At 57.1% G+C, this 16,703-nt stretch overlaps 1 protein-coding gene across 1 annotated transcript; it reads right to left on the bottom strand.

The window, feature by feature from the left end:
- Window positions 1-89: 89 nt before the first annotated feature.
- Window positions 90-16,534, bottom strand: TMEM43 (transmembrane protein 43). Its single transcript, XM_039254954.1, has 12 exons — window positions 16,365-16,534; window positions 11,940-12,089; window positions 10,883-11,017; window positions 10,188-10,282; window positions 9,126-9,175; window positions 8,788-8,857; window positions 7,909-7,979; window positions 6,930-7,051; window positions 6,580-6,654; window positions 5,964-6,065; window positions 3,252-3,369; window positions 90-1,959 (listed from the first exon to the last, which is right to left on the bottom strand). The coding sequence occupies exons 1-12, from the start codon at window positions 16,374-16,376 to the stop codon at window positions 1,757-1,759; spliced, it is 1,203 nt and encodes a 400-aa protein (XP_039110885.1). The 5' UTR covers window positions 16,377-16,534; the 3' UTR covers window positions 90-1,756.
- Between the last annotated feature and the right edge of the window lie 169 nt (window positions 16,535-16,703).

Raw genomic sequence — 16,703 nt, 5'->3', positions numbered from 1 at the left:
ACTTAGAATGGCGTTCTACAAACTCCTACAGTTCTTTAGTTCTGCAGCTCAACTGCTGAAGACAGAAATTTCAAAAAGAGAGTAACAAGTTCTTATAAAAGCTATTTTGAAATTTATTTTGAATTTTTATCAAAAATACAAATAGGATACAAATTTCATGATTTCCCAAAGACTCCAAATATTTCTTAATGTGACTTTGCTGTTTAAGAACACTATTGAAATTTGCAGTGATTTAAAATGGTTGTGCTGTCTTCCAAAAGCATCCTTCAAGAGGAGAGAGACTCGACACGCGCTCATGTAATAAGCAGTGGTGAACACGGTTTCGATTCTTAAATCTAGCTCAGGCCTCTTTGGGGCCGGCTGTCTTCTGAATCTGAAGTCACACCACAGACCTCCCAGGCCACGGAGAGATGAAGTCTGATCACTTACTCAACTACCAACTCATCTGCCAGAGCGACCGCTCCCAGCAGGGCAGACAGTTTCCAAGGAATAAAAAGATAAACGATACACGAAGGCTCTTTTAAGACATCAAGGTGACAACATACGTGTTTCAGAGGGTGAGAGGAGCTGGGAAACGGGAGCGGAGCGGAGTGCGGGGAGGTCTCACTCCGTGAAGCCGGGGACATGGGAGAACAGGAGCCACCCAGAGGCAGCGCCCAGGACGGCCGCAAACAGAAAAGCCTCGTGGGCCCCGCACAAGCCTCAGCTCGGATTTCTGGTTTGGGGTGAAGGGGGCACAAGGGAGCCCGCTTAAGATAGGAAAGCTTCCAGCCTTCTTGAATGGCTGACTAAAAGCTCAAAATCCTCTTCAAGTGAATCGGTAGTTTCTGACGCCAGAGGATAAACGGCAGTGCCTTTCTCCACCTCCCGCAAACTTCCCTCTCCTCCCAGAGCGGGATCGCTTCACCAACGCTGGCTCCAAAAGCACCCTCAACCCCCCAGTGACCAGAGTACCGACGGAGCTACTTTCTAAGCAGCAAGGCACGCCCCTGGTGACACCTCTCCGTGCCCTGCGTTAACTTCAGCTGGCAGATGAGGTGTTTTTCTCAAACAGTCTGAAGTGTTCAGCATTCAAGCAGTTCTGTGTTTTTACATCTTAACTGGAAACAACTCCAGCCTCTCAGGGAAGGAAAACACACATGAAGTGTAGCAAAGAAACATACCAAGTGAGACCTCTGGAAATCCTATACACTAAGAAATTTCAGCCAAACCATCAAATACACGTAAATAGAACCCAACAAATGTCCCAGTTGTCTTCACTGTGACTGGCTTTTGGGGCCCCGTGCACGGTCTGTCCAGCAGTGCTGCCCAGGGGATCACGGGCAGGGGCGGCTGGGCAGAGCCCTGGCACTTATCTCCACGGACGAGGGGGGGAGTGTTGCGGCAGCAGCTCTGTGTGGGGTGTCCCCACCTCCCCGTCTGCAGACATGAGCAAAGCAAAACGGGAAGGGGCCGCACACAGTCCCAAGAAGGGAAGGAAGCAAGCACAACGGACGGCTGTCGCCCTGCCAGTCAGGAGCTGCCTTCCCTGCTCACCAGATCCTGGAGCTGCCCAGTGGCAAGAAGGCGGGGACGACACAAGCTGGTGGCACCAAACCTGATGTCCATGCGCTCCGCTGAGTCTGGACACTTGAGGAGCAGGTGCAGAATCCAAAACCAACGTGGACTCATGTGGGGGCAAGCGGCGGGTCACGAGGGGCGGAGTGAGCTGGGTCCTGAGGGTCACGTGGGCGTTGGGCGGGTGCCAGGGTCTGTGTCACTCCAGCTTTTTGGCTGGCACCCGCGTCCGAGCAAGGACGATGGGCACCAGGGCCAGGCAGCCGATGCCGAGGGCCCACAGGGGCCGGTAGAAGAGCCAGCCAGCAGCCACGGTCAGCAAGGTGAGCGAGGTGGCTGCGCAGAAGGCGAAGGCCTTCAGGCCAATGGCAACCAGGTCTCGGAAGACGGGGAACCAGTCCACTGTGAGGAGGAGAGAGGTGGTGAGATGCCGAGGCCATGGTGCAGTCGGTCTGAGACCAACAGAAGACGTGCCCATGATGGTGGCAAATTACCTTTGCTTCGCACCACAAAGAACCTTCTGCGGGTGCCGATTTGGGCTTCTCAGCCATTCAAGTCATTACCAGTTACCTCTGTGCACACAGCTCTGTGCCACAGGACGGAAATTAGCTTAAGTCGGGCGGCTCCCACCTTAAGGATGTCACAGGCCACTGGTCTGGTGGGGTACAGTCTAGGATCCAGCGAATCCAGCCTTTAATTCCAGAGAATCCAAGGGCCCTCTGAGACAGATTCCCACCTCTGGCGATGGGGGATCTGAGGCTCTGAGAGGGGAAACGGCCTGCCCGAGGTCACACTGGGGCTCAGTGCAAAGGATCGTCAGATGGAGGACTCTGATCTCCTAAATGGCGCAAGATGTGCCTGGCGGCTGTGAGCACAACTCAGCTGTCTAGAGGTGACAGCTTGGAGGGAGATGTGTCCTTTTACCTCCTGGGCCGGGATGTACTGCGGCCAGACCTCTCCCCCACTGGAAAGGGTACATGGGGCCCGGCGAGGGCTGGTCCTGGACACACTGGGGTAAAGGCATGGAGGCAAGTCCCCTGGGAAGCCCCATCCCCCTAGATCGGCAGCGCAGAGCGGGTGCTTCCTCAGTCACCCGGGGCCTCAGTCCTGCTGGGCCCAGCGCTCTGCCTTGCACTCTAGCTTGCTGGCTGCCCCAAATCTAGCCCAGCTCATGGGGGGCAGGGGGAAGCGTAACAATTCTGGGGTGTTTCCTATTTGCCAAACATCTCACAAAAATGCATATTAGGTGTGAGGTGATGTGTGAGATGACGGACGCTGAGACAGGAAGGGGCAAGGCCCAGTACCCAGTGCTCTGACGTAACAGATCTGAGGCCTGGCCCACTGCAGTCTGGCCACTCTCCCCGCCGGGGCTGCTTGCTTATGGGGTGAAGGTGAAGGAAAGAGTGGATCAGCTGGGGACATGTCACAGGAGCCACAGGGAACCCTCCCACACACTCCCTCCGGGAGCTGGCACCCCGGCCCACCCCCACCCCCGAAAGCACCTGTCCATCTGTCTTCCTCCGCCCATTCCTCCCAAGCTGCACAGTGGGACCCAGACATGGGCCGGATGCCTGGACTCTGCCCCAGAGAGTGGCACAGTGGGCCACAGAGGCTGATGGACAGTGCAAGAAGTGCAGGGGAAGCACACGGGCTTGAGGGTGTGCAAGATCCCCCATCTGTTCCCGCACACCTACCCAGAGTGTAGAGGATCCGGGTCATGAGGTTGAGGCCCATAAACATGGCCATCCAGCCGGCGGCCCGTAGGCCCCATGTCTTCAGGGAGTTGCTCTTTTGTTCTCTCTGAAACACCTCCTGCAGGGCAGGGAGGGGAGGGGCGTCACATCTCAGGTCTCTGAAGGGCCAGCAGCCTCCCCAGCTAGCAGGGTGGGCGCCAGGGTCCATGCTGACCCAGGAGCTGTTGGCCATTTTTCTGAGACCAGGGGAGGTGAGGGCACATCTCCTACTCAGGCCTAAGTGCGTGCCTGTTGCGCTCAGCGTGGGGTGGAGCAGGAGACCTCTGGAAGGTGGAGAGTCCAGAATGAGCCCCAACCTCCATCCGACGGCGGTTCCTTTCCAGGGTCATTTACCCCCCCCCCCCCCCCCCGTGTGTCCTGTGTCATGCTACACCTTGGCCGCTCTTCTTGGGGTTCTGGGCACCCCACTCTGTTGCCCCCCTGCTTCACCGTCTCCGTGGCCACCACACCCTCTGACTGCCCTCTGCATGGGGGAGTCCCAAGGTGCACCCTCTGCACCAGTCCCACCACCTCCCCGGCGCCTCCATTCCAGAACCACCACCCTGCCCGCCCCCCACCCGCCGTCTCTAGGCACAGCCCTGCCCGCCTACTGTTCCCGTGACATCCCACACCAATGCTGCTGCCTACCCCCGCCCCCAAACCCCCCAACCTATTCCTGTCGTCTCCATCGCAGCACGTGCTACCATTGCCCACCACCTGCACAAGCCCAGAGTGTCACCTGGGCTCGCTGCTCCCAGCAAGTGCCGCCTCCCATCCGGCCCGTCGGCAAGTCCTGTCAAGGCTGTGCCCACGTTTCCCCAAATCTCTCCCCACAGTCACCTGCACCAGGACCCCTGCAGTGGCCTCCTCCCCTCTAACCTCCCCACTGCCACCACCTTCTCCCCACAGCTGCTGCCTGTCCAGGGACCAGGTCAAGTGTCGTTCTGTCCCAGGGCCTTTGCACATGTGCTTGCTCCACCTGGAGCAGGTTTGCACACAGTCCTGCCCAGCCAGGTCCTACGCATTCTTCCAGTGCCAGCCTCACTGGCATTTCGTTAGAGAGCGCCCCCGTCGTCTACGACAATCACAGTGAGGGCAGCGAACATTTACTGCTTGCCCCTTACCAGCTGCCGTCCTCAGGCCTTTACAAGTACGGCTTTACTTAATCCTCAAAAAACTTCACAAGGTAGACACACTTATCTCCATTTTACAGATAAGGAAACCAAGGCTCTGAATAAATGAGTGAATGATCTTAACAATACCAAATAAAATAAAGATCATAGTTATTATCATCCAAGAGGATCGACAACAGGCTCAGGGTCCTGTAGTGGACCCTGAGGTGGAAGGCAGAGCAGAGCCTGAGCTGGGCCAGCTCGTGGCCATGCTTGTCCACACTGGGCCCTCCTGCCCCCACGGCCAGAATCTGGGCACCCTGACTCGCAGGGTCTGGTTTTCTCCTCAGGGCTGGGCCACCTCATTGGCTCAGGGCCTTCTCTCCCTGCTTGGAAGAGACCCCAGGCCCTGGGGTGCTCAGCACTGCCTGAGCCTTCCTTCCTGGGAGTCATCAGGTCACGAGCCCCATCCTCCCAACTCCCCTCTGGGGGCAACAGCTCTGAGACCTGGGCCCCCACCTGCAGGAGACTGAAGTGTGGGATGGTGCTGGAGCCACAGGAGACAGAGAAGCCTGGGCAGGGCCTCCTAACTCTGGAGACTCCCCGAGAGCTGCCACAGAAAGGGTGACTCATGCCCGCCCACTGCCCACTGGGAGGTGGCAGCCTCTCTCCGAGGCTGGCAACTGGCTCCGGGGCCGCAGCCAGCCCACACCCTGGTCCTGGGTGGAGTGAGGACAAGGTGAGGCCCCTCACCACCTGGGGCTGGGGGCCAGATAATGGAAATGGGCCACAGAGGTGCCTGGACCCCCACCCACCTTTCCTTCTCAAAGCCCCACAGGATTTCCCACCAGGGACACACTGTGTTCGTCAACAATGTAAAAACAGTTTTTCTGTTAAAGAGAAGGGTTTCCACCTGGAGGAGAGAGGATGACCTTTAAGGCATGCAGTCGAACTAATGAGAGATTAGGGACTTAGGTGAGGCATGACCCTCCCCATTTTACAGATGGGGACTCCGCAACTCTAATCCCCTCACTAATACTCTTAAGCCACACCCCTCAGGAGCCTTCGCCCATTCGGCAGCAGCCCTGCCTTCCCAGTTCACCCTCCTCTCTGGGCAGCAGCTACATGCCAATCTAGGTGCTCCCACTCTTGGCCTCAACTCCTCTGGTCTGACCCTGGATTCTTCCAGCTCTGACCCCTCTCTCTTCACTTATGGTTCCACCAAACTCAGAGAGGCTTCCCCTGACCACTGTCAGTCCATCTCCTATCATCCTGTCCATTTTTCAGAGTGCCTGCCTCCCCTGTATGGCTCTCAGCACCCGCTGTCCTCACTTGCTGCTGCTTCTGATGTGAGGAGAGGTCTGCTAGGCCTCTGTTCCATCCTCAGTGTTGCACACAGTCCACTGCACATACGGGTAGATTCCTCCTCCTTTCAATTTTCTTGCCTCATTAAACTAGCTATGGCGTCTGGTGTGGGAGCTTATTAAATAACCACGGGAGGGGAGAGGGGTGGAGGGAGATGCCTCCCCCTCCATCACACAGGCAGGCAGCAGCAACTTACCTCTGCCGAGAAGTCCCCGTGGTGCAGGAGAAGCAAGGTGTCCCCAGACTTGGTGGAGTAGGGAAGCAGCTGGTCACCCCGTTGCCGGGCGATCACAGTGACCTGATCGGAGAACTCAGTGTTAGAGCTGAGGGGACTGGCACCCCTCCGCACTGGAGGGAGACTGGGGGAGACTGTGAGAAGACCCGTGCCAGCCTGGGGCCCCTCTCTCCACCTATCGGCCCCCAGAGCTCAGCCGAGCTGCCTCACTTCAAGCTCCAGGGAGACCCTGACAGAAAGAAGCATGTGACAGGGTCAGGAACTGGGGACTGAGTATTTACAGAGCAGAAACTGGGGGCTGGGGGAGGACGAGCTGCATGCGATTGGAAGAACTTGTGTGAGCGTGATTAGGAGGTCCCCCTACAATGGCAGTTCTTATCCCGGGGCCACCGATGTCCCCGGATGGCTGTGGAGCACACAGAGCTCTGACACTGCTCCAAGGCCCCCTGCCCGTGTGCTGGGCTGAGCACGTGCACGCACTTCCTAGAGGAAGGGTCCAAAGTGTTCATGGCATCATACGTGGTGCCTGCGCCCTGGAAGGTCAGGAGTCTGGGTCTGCCCTGGGGAAGCCGATTACCACGTGAGCCGGGCCCAGGTCGGGGTCATCGCTGCTCAGCCCCGCATAGGAAAAGGATACACGCAGGTCTCCAACCTGGGGGTGGAAGAGAAGTGGGCAGAGTGAGGCCAGGAGCAGCCAGCCTGGGCCCATGTCCCCAGCACCCAAAGCCCAAGCTCTTTTCCTGCCTCCACACCTCGGCCCAGGTACTCCCATCTCAAGGCTCTTCCCTCTGATCTCAGTGGGCCAAGCAGATTCAACTGAACCGAATCAGAGTCCCAAGCAGGAATGTGGCTCCTGGGTGTTGTCCAGGGGTGGACACTCTGAGGGCCCCGATGTCTGCTGTGTGAACAGCCCAAGCCCCTGTGTACCTCTGGATACTTAGGGTTTTCGCTGTGGTAGAAATAGTCCCCCCGGCGAATGATGTCCACATGCGGGTCCTCCAGCTTGGAGAGGCTCAGCGGCTTGAAGTTGTCAACTTGGTCAATGAGGCCTGAGGAGCGCACAGCGGTTACAACAGCAGTGTGCAAACACCCCCGATCTGCACACTCCTCACCTGACCGCCTCCCGGGAGCACCCTCTCCAACCCTGCCTTCTGCACCAAAGGCCCTTTCAGTCTCTATCTCCTCCAGGAAGGCCTCCCTGTGCCCCTTCTGGGCCAGCAGGAGTGGCAGCAGCTCTAGAAACAGCCCACCCCTCACACCCATCCTGCCTCAGGTCCCGCCCCCCACACCCTGCCCACTCCCTGCATGCACTGCACTAGAGGCGCAAGCTGCTACCTGAGCAATAGGGCAGATGGTACACAAGTCAGGGCCCAGGGCACAGCCTCTCTCCCTCACCCGGGTGCAATATGGGGCCCGAGTGCCTTCTCTCCCACCCTACTGGGGCAGGCCCAGGGATAGCACCCCAGGATTTACTGGGGCTGGTGGTGCCACCCTGTCCCTGGAAAGCCTCTCTTTGGTGTCACCCAGGGGGCCTGCAATGAACCACCCCCTTGGTCACACAGGGCAGGGTGCCGGCTGGGGCTCAGAGATGGCGGCCTCGGGGGCAGCCTTTTCTCTACAGCTGGCTCTGCGGCTGCATGGGGAAGGGCTCTCAGCTGTCTGGTGACAGCAGTGCCTGGAACTCATTCTCTGGGAGGGACCATGGTTCAGAGGAACCAGGCTCAGGTGGGGCCGCCCCCACAAGTCACCACTTGCTGGGCGTCTATCTGCCTTCCCTCTGTCCCCAGCCCAAAGTGTGCTGCCGGGAAAGTGCGGGCTGAGCCCACAGCCAGCTCCGGGGAGGTGGCTGAGTACAAGCATAGGCCTCCAGGTGCCACCGGCTCACCTGAAGGGGCCTGAAACTTACCCGCTGAGAGGAAGAACCTGCCAATCTGGACAAAGGGGGCTGTTGCTGTGAATGACTCCACTGCCATCGCACTGTGAAGAGAAGGAGCTGTCAGCGGGGTGGGGCGCTGGCCGGAGGCTGTCCCATCTGTGGGCTGTGCGGGGCCAGGTTCCCACCCATGGGCTCCTGCAAGTCCAGACTAGCCCAGGCACTGCGCACGTCTCATCTTTACCCCCGATCTACCCCCGGATGCTGCTGTCCCCCTCGGCTGCTGGAGCGCCCTCGTCCTGCCTCCTGTCCCCCAGCGCTTCATACCTCCTGCCCAGACCCCCACCAACTTGTCTCACCACGGCCACCAGTTGTCAAATGGGCCCTCTGTGGTTCTTTACATCCTCCCTGACCTTTCCCCACCTGCCTGGCCCCAGGCGGCTCCCAAGCCCCACTGTGCATTCAAGACCCGTCCCAACACGGGCCTGCTCCGGGCTCCAGCCAGGCCCCAGCACCAAGGCCATCTCCCCATCCCCCGTTTCTCGGCCTTCTGCCAAAATCCTACAAAGGCCCAGATCAAATGCCGCTGCCTCCTGAAAGCCCTTCCTGATTGTCTTCCCACACCCACAGGTGTTAACAAAATGCATTCTTGGTGCAAGTCCCTTTCAGCACTCATTCCGTGCCTTACATTCACAATTTGTTTGAGGGGAGCCCGTGGGGGGTCAGAAGTCAGGTTTTGTCTCCGTGTTCCTGGTGCCCAGTAAAGGAACTGGCCTCTCAACCATGGCCCAGACTTGCACCAACTCATGCGCCAGGAGCAACTCAATCCCATCACTCAGTGGAGGAAGCTGAGGCCGGGGACCTGCCAGTGGCCAGCAAGGTTATGCTCAGGCCTGGGGACCCAGCTCTCACCTGGGGTTTTTGTGGCCAATCTCTCGGTCAAAGTTTCTGCTGTTGACAATTTCGGACCTCCATTCGGTGTCTGTCACAGGGAGAGGGAACTCAGGAACCATGGTAAGAGTGGCCACATGTCTGAGGCCCACTGGCTCTGTGTCCTTTTATGCAAGCCCATGGCCACTCCAGGGCCGAGGGACAGCTCCTGGAGCCTCAGTGGACACATGACAGAGCTGGACTCTGAGGGCTGATGCCAAGGGATACCGACACCTGGCCCCATGCCTTCCCCACTGCCATCAGCCTCTGCTAAGGGCAGAGACCACATGTGTGCAGGATGGTGGGGGCCCAGTACTCACTGTAGGAGTACCTTGTCTCTGTCTTCACCTGCCCATCCTCGGTGTACTCCCTGTGGGGAAAGCAGAGGCACCCCGGAGTTAGCCTGTCTCCCCTGAGCAGTCCCATCTCTACATATCTCCAACTGGATGCAACTTGGGGCCATGAGGTCAGAATCTCCCAATGCAGCCGCCCTTGTCCACACCGGCCAACAGACAGGGCTTGCTCCCTGCCTGACAGCCGGCTCCGGCCCTCAAAGGCCCACCCTGGAGAAGAGAGCTTTCTCATCCTGGGCTGAAACGTGCCCCCACTTGGCTCACACCAAGGGCTGGAGGCCTGCTGTCTGAACTCAGAACCTGGCTGCAGCCTCTGCTCCAGGCCAGTCCCACAGAGGCCCCCTCGCAGCTGCCCCGGCCCCCCAGCCTCCTCTCACCCTCACAGTCCATGCCGCTCGGCTCCAAGTGACTGAAGTCTGCCTAATGACAGCTGCCCTCAGACTTCAGTTAGAAAGGAGAGGACAGAACTGGGGGCCACCTCTGCCCCGTCACGGGAGAGGGCATGGAGCCCACGCGTGGGAAAGCACTGTTTGCCGCCCGGGTCCCGTTGTGCCTCAGGCCCAGGCACCCCGTATAACATCCTAGACGAGACAGAGCTGACCACCCTTCCACTTGCATTAGATTTCTGCCACCTCCAAACAAAAGAGTACTGGCTAATAACGTGGGTGTAATTCAACATTTCTGATAGGAAGATTTAAAAAAAGTTTTTTTTAATGTTTGTTTATTTTTGAGAGCAAGAGAGACATAGCGTGAGCAGGGGAGGGGCAAAGAGAGAGGGAGACAGAATCTGAAGCAGGCTCCAGGCTCTGAGCTGCCGGCACAGAGCCCGCTGCAGGGCTCAAACCCACAAACTGTGAGGTCATGACCTGAGCCCAAGTTGGACGTTTAACAGACTGAGCCACCCAGGCGCCCCTCTGATAGGAAGGTACAATACTTTAGACTTCAGAAGTGTCAAAATAAAAAGCCACCTGTGCCTGGTCCTGACATCTGTCCCGCCCTCCTCCGAGGTTCTCCTTGCTGCCAGCTCACCTGGACTCTTCCGTTTCCACCCACTGGTACATCTCCACCTGCCGCCGCAGCTTCACAGCCGGAAGGTGGACCCCGTAGTTTGGATCTGACAAGAGCTTCAAAAAGAATCAAACAGATCAAATACACACACACACCAATAAAATACAGGACAAGACTCCCATCCGCCCAGGATGCCAGAGGAAGCTGGACTGGATGAAAGCCAGGTAGAGGGGACAGGGCCAGGACGGTGGTGCCACAGCCGCTCCAGGTGGGGAACGGGGTGAAGCTGCTCGGACACCCAACGTCGGGGGCTGGAGCCTCGCAGCTCTGCACGACCCAGTGCCACGGCGCCAACAACCTCCTGTTTAGGGCTCGAATGAGAGAGGCAGGTCCAATAACCAGAGCACCTCTCAGCCCGGCACTAGACGCATGAGCTGCTCACAGTCACTAAAGCGCCTGCCGCGTGCTTCACTGTGCCAAGGGGTGTCTAATCCCACCACCTCTTCCAAGCTGGCCCCCCAGTGTGTTACAGTTATCCTCTGCAGATGAAGATGCCGAGACCCGGGACTGGCAGGCCCGCGCAGCTGCGGAGGGGGCAGCCGGGAACCATGCCCGGGTGTCCCCCTGCAAAGCGCCAGTGCTGAAAGTCCACAGCCAGACAATGACCAGCGACGTGCCCCGGCCCCCAGAGGGTCAGAAAGCCTCGCCTGACCTACCTTGGATGTGCGCAGGGCCCCAACGATGTGCACCAGCCTTCCCTCGTTCTCGGGAGCCACACTGTGGATGCTGTCAGGGGACACCACGAGCGAGAGCCCCTCGGCCAGGGATGTGGCCGTCTTCAGCGCACGGCCCTGGGAACAAAAGTGAGTGGGGATCTCACCTCAGGCGTGGTTCAACACGTGCCTACCACAGTATATCATGTCAGGAAGGGGCCGTGGGAAGCAATGAGCTTATCTCCCCATGTTACAGCCAGAAAACCGAGGCCTAGCAAGGGGCACAGTTGGAACCAGAAGCCCAGACTCCTGTTTTCCCAGACTTCCCAGAAGTCCTCTTCCTGTCCCCTCTCCCCTGTCCCCCGGCCCAGTCTCCTCACTGCCCTGTGCTTCTGTCTGCTATGTGCCCTTTTCCCCATCTTTCTCTGCCTTCTCCCTCGCTGTCACCTCCCAGTCCGCGTGGTTTAGATGGCCTGTCTGTAGTGCTGTCTGAGTCACGTGACCATGCCTAGCCAATCGGAACATGGGTTCATTGTCCATGGGGATTTGTTCAGAGAGAGGACTGAGATGAGCCAGGACCCTGAGCCCTCTCCCTGCAATGTTTGCTAAGTTGGTTTTGGAAGGGATGGGGCTGCTAAGCTGGTTGGATGTTACCCTGGAGTTGCTGGCCACCTTCACCACCACAAAGGAAAAGCCTGCCAAAGAAAATTCCATAAAGAGAAAAACAGGCAAGCATGGAAAAATGGAGATTCCTAGTGAGCCAACATGAACACTTGGATCCAACCATGCCTGAAGCTGATGCTACCCCAGGATTTCAGGCCTGTGAACCTCTGGACCTTCATTTGTCTTCCTACTTATGACAGTAGGTCATAAGTGTCTTCGTTTGTCTTCCTCCATATGACAGATGGGTCACAAGAGAGAGCATTCTGACTAATTTAGCACTACCTCCCCCAACCTCTTCCGCCAACCCCACCTGTGGTAAAATCTAGGCCCTTGTTACCACACCCAGCCTCTGGACTTTGCTCTCCAATACTGCACAGGGGGACCCCAAACATTTTACCTCATTGACAAAAATTAAGTAGAAGGAGAGCAGGAAGGTCATAAGCCCCACAAACATCCCACCAGAGGTCTCGCTGAGCCGCTCCAAGAAGCCTGGCTGGGGGCTGGTCGTAGTTTTGACATGTTCTCTCCTGTTGCTCGTACTGGAATACTGAGGGGGAAAATATTTTTAAAAGTCAAAATGAAGATTAGTTTTTTAAAAAACAAGTTGAATTTTGCTATTTGTTCAGTTTTCACTGAAATGATATACAGTAAAAATGTACAGGGTATGAAATGTATAGTTTGATGGGCACATCCCATTTGACCAACACCCAGATCAAGGTAAGAATGTTTCCATCATCTCAGAGAGTTACTTTGTGCCTCTTTCCTGCCAATACTCCTCCCTCCCCCAAGTCCCTAGTGGTAACAAGTATTTGAATTTGTATCATCACAGATTAGTCTTGCCTCTTAGAGAGCCTGATAGAAAGGGGACCATCCTACAGCACAAATTGCTTATCTGTCAGTATACTGACTCAACATAATGCTTTTGAGGTTCAGCAGCACTGTGGTATGTAACAGCACCTCATTCTTTTAATATGGAATTTATCCAGTATTAAATTCCCAAGTACACCACGTTTGTCAACTCAGTTACCCGTGGATGGATATGGTGGTTGCTTCCAGTTTCCAGCTGTTATGAACAACACCTCTGTGGATATGCACAGAGAAGTCTTTATGCAGATACGGTGCTTTCCTCATCCTTGGGGAGTGGGTAACGAATCCCCACACAGGGGTGAAATTGCTGATCACAGAGAAGGTATATATGCTTTTAAGAAACTGCCAGACTGTTTTTACAAAGAGGTTATCAGAGATATATTATTAATTCAATTCAAGAAACGGTGGCTCAGCTTCCCAAGGGCCACACTGGGCCTTGTAGCGGCGAGGGAAGGGGAAGACATGCTGCAGGGTGGTCGAGTTGCGGGCACAAACAGTACTAGGCCATGCTGAGTGTCTGGTGAGGAGCAGATCAGGTACAAAAGGAGTGACCCCTTCCAGCTGGGGGATCATGGCAGGCTCCCCAGAAGAGGGGCATTTGATTGGGATCAGAGAGGTGGACCCTGGGGAAAGGGCATCCCCAGCAGGGGGAACCATGTGAGTGATGGTGGGGAAGCAGGAAGCAGTCCTGGGTGCACAGCTGCCTATCTGCTCTGGCTGGGTCTGGGGAGGCATGGGCTGGGGGGGAGATGAGGGCAGCCGGACACATCCAGGAGGCTTCATGATAGGCTTCAAACTCCAGAGTCAGTGTGTCCGGTTTTGTGCAGCCAAGAAGAGCAGCAGGGTTTGAAGTGTCCACTGCCGACTGCCATCGTCAAGGGCAGAACACCGGAACCAGAAGAACTGGGTTTGAATCTGGGCCCTGCCTTGTACCAGTGATGGAACCTTGTGTGAGCAATTAACCCCTTGCTCTCCATTCCCTCATATGTAAAATGGGGATAATAATCCAATCCATAGGGCTGCCGAGACCAAAGGACTACATTATCAGGCAGCTCAATGACTAGGGCACAGGAAGGAACGTACAGGTGCCAGCTTTCTCCGTAACTGACACCAAGGATGGGTGCCACAGCTGGGGTCAGCTGACCAAAGTCACAAAGATGTAAAGTGGTTCTGAGGTGAGTGATCAGAGTGAGCCAGGCCCCTGGCACAGGGGGCCAGAAGAGAGACTCGGGTCAGTTTTTGCTGGAACAAGGCTGATGCTACATTCTTTGATTGTCCCCAAATGCCCCCAGCCCCTGCCTGCCAGACACCAGATGTCCATTACATCCAGAGATGGTCTTAACTTTCCCCAGCACTGGGAAACATCAGTGGAGCGGTTCAATGCAGGCAGGCGGTGGCCATCGTCCGTCATAATGATGACAACAGCCAGCATGCCAGTCTATTACAGGCCAGGCACCGGCAAGCTATTGCTATCCCATTTCACAGATGAGAAAATCAAGGCTCAGCAGTTAGGTCATCAGCCCAGATTACTCAGCTTCTAATGAGGGAGAATTTGGTTTCATATCTGGACAGGCCAGAGGCCACTATCCTACCACTTTGTTCCTCGCTGCATTCTGGCTTCTTGGGCTGTAAGAAGAGTTGAACACTGGGGGACCACTGTGGAGAAGATCAGGGAAGGGAGGCAATCCCACTATTAGCAGCATGGCCCCAAACCTGGAAGCCAGAAGGCATGACTTCCTCCTGGGCCTCTCCTCAGCATACATCTAGGAGCCAGCATCAAGGAGAGGAGCTCGTAGAAGGCCTTGAAGGGAAGAAACAAAGGCACAGGAGGGCACATCTCAACCCACAGGAGGCGTAGGTTGGGTAGTGACATGACACACTCAGCCCATATTCCAAACCAAAATGCCAGTAAACACGGAGGGCCTGTAGTAGAGGACGATGGTGACTTCCTCCAGCCACACCTCGCTACCCACTTGGTCCTTTCCCTAGCCGCGGGGCACCCTCTGGTGCCTCTTCCTCCCCTTCAAGGCCACCTTTGAGCCCCTTATGTTGATGCTGGCTCCTTGATATGTGTTGAATACATACGTGTATCCTCAGTGAGCACTCAAGGCTCAGAAGCAAAGAGATGGAACAGTGGTTGACACACAGGCCCTGAGAATTACCTGTTGCCTTAGTCACTCTACCTCTCTGATCCTGTTTACTCACTTATAAAAGGAGATAGTTAACAGTACCTCTGTCACAGGGCAGTTTTGTTGATGAAGAAATTGTGTCACCTCCCTGCTCCACCCCACCATCTTCAGATCTTTCTCCGCAGTGGGCCTGGTGGCTCCTAAATGTGCACCCAGCTACTGGATGACTCAACAAAGGTTTGGCAGCAGATCATACCCAAACTCAGCCACATTCCTTGGACAAGGTCAGGTGCCAGTATACCCAAGATAGGCTCTGCCCACCAGGGCCACGCGTGCCAGATTGTGAAGACGGATTTTTCTCATGTATTAGGCACCCTGTAGGTACCAGGTGCTGTGCTAACCACAGACTGACTCCCCTGAATGTCACAGTAACAGATCCCATGAAGACACACAGACCCAGAGCGGTGAAGGCCACACCGCTTCTGTTTGGAAGAAAGTGGATCTGTGCTCCCAGGTCTGCTGGACTCCAAAGCCTGCGGTCTGTGGACCGCGTTTTCTCCTGAAGTGTCTGGCTGGCCAAGCTGGCTGTCAGACCCTGAGCAAGTGCCTTCCCCTGCTGGGGAAAAGCTCCATCTGTAAACATGGTGCTGCTGCTGCTGCTGGTATGGGGGTGGAGAGAAATCTACCTCTGGTCTCCTGACTGCCATCTCCCTGGCAGACCCTGGGCCTCAGACTAGCCCTGAGGCGTCTCTACGTGCAGCATTCATGGTTTCTACACCTCCCGACAACTCCGGCTGAGGCAGAGGGCACAAGCTCTGTGGGTGATACAACCCTAACCCTGCGTCTTCAGGGACGTGGGGCGCAGAGAGGCCCCAGGGGCCTGGGAAGAGGGTGTAACAGGCCAGGGGGGAGTGGCGAGGACATTCCAGCAGAGCAGGAGGGAGGGAGTGCCTGGGCTGGCGGGGAACCAGGGCTGGCTCCAGAATCACTTTCACAGAGGAGGGGACTGGTGAGTCACCGGGCTTCTCCCACACCCAGCACTCCGGTTGGAGGCGATGGTCGGTTTGTTGAATCAATGTTGAGCTTCAATCGAAAGGTTCCCGAGACAGGCTGGCTGCAGGCAGAAAGGGCCAGCAGCCTTTTTGCAAGGAACCACCTTCAGCCAGGACCTTTCTGACCAAACACACCCTAGAAGGACAAGGGGCCCGGCAGAGGGGAAGTGCTCCCTCCCAACAGCCATCTTACCTCCTCTGCTCTCAGTCTCGCCCGCACCCCTTCGCAGCCTCGGTTTACGCACTTCCCCTAGAGCGCGGAGCTCACTGCCCGCCCGCGCAGCCCAGTCCCTCCGTTGATGGGCAGCTTCACCTGAGCCGTATCGTCTTCCCCACCCTTCCCGCGGACCGGCTCCCTCGGGCGTCCCGTCCAGCTCTCAAAACCCGTAGGGAAAGACAAGCCCGAGGGCCCAGGTGGGCGCCGGGAATGGAAGGAGGGGCTGAGGGAAGGCGCCGCGCACCAGGAGACCCAAAGCCGGGAGCAACGGCTCCCGAGTCTCTCTCCCCGCACACGCACAGCCCGACGTCGAGGTCCGGACAGACAGAGATGAGCAGACCGGGTTAGCTGCCCGACGGCGGGGGCAAGAGCATGCGGAGGCCGGGGCAAGAGCATGCGGAGGCCGGGGCAAGGGCATGCGGAGGCCGGGGCAAGAGACGGACGGGCCGCACGGCCGAGGGTCAGGCAGGCAAGATGGACCTGGGCGGCCCCTTCGCGGAGGACGCCCGGGGAGATGGGATAGTCTGGGTGGGGTCTGGTAAACCCGAGACACTCACGTTCGCGGCCATGGTGAGACCCGCCTCGCCGCTCACCCTCGCTCTGCTCAGCTGCGGACGGGGCTGACGGCCCGAGTGCAGGACGCAGCGGCCTACAGCCTTACCCCACAGCTGCGAAAATCCGCGTGGACGCCAGAAATCTGGAAGCGCAGTTACCGCCCCCTGAGCCACAGCTTTTCTGCTCATGCGCGCCGCAAGCCTTCCTGGTAAATGTAGTCTGGGATTAGGTGCTTTAGCCACTAAATTGCAACACGCCCCGTACCTCATTGATGCGCCTGCGCACTGCAAGCCATTCTGGGATGTGTAGTTCCTACTGCCTGAGGGCGGGCCGCGCGCGGC

Source organism: Hyaena hyaena, unplaced genomic scaffold, assembly GCF_003009895.1.
Source record: "Hyaena hyaena isolate Hyena2069 unplaced genomic scaffold, ASM300989v1 scaffold_501, whole genome shotgun sequence".
Classification (NCBI taxonomy): Eukaryota; Metazoa; Chordata; class Mammalia; order Carnivora; family Hyaenidae; genus Hyaena; species Hyaena hyaena.
This window is presented reverse-complemented; position numbering and strand designations above follow the sequence as displayed.

What these genes read in the sequence shown, in the direction of transcription:
- TMEM43 (XM_039254954.1), bottom strand. An exon ending in ACTTAATTTTTGTCAATGAG is followed by an intron (nt 11,018 to 11,939) that starts GTAAAATGTTTG and finishes TTTTGTTCCCAG; the next exon opens with GGCCGTGCGCTGAAGACGGC. An exon ending in GTGGAAACGGAAGAGTCCAG is followed by an intron (nt 9,176 to 10,187) that starts GTGAGCTGGCAG and finishes CTTTCCCCACAG; the next exon opens with GGAGTACACCGAGGATGGGC.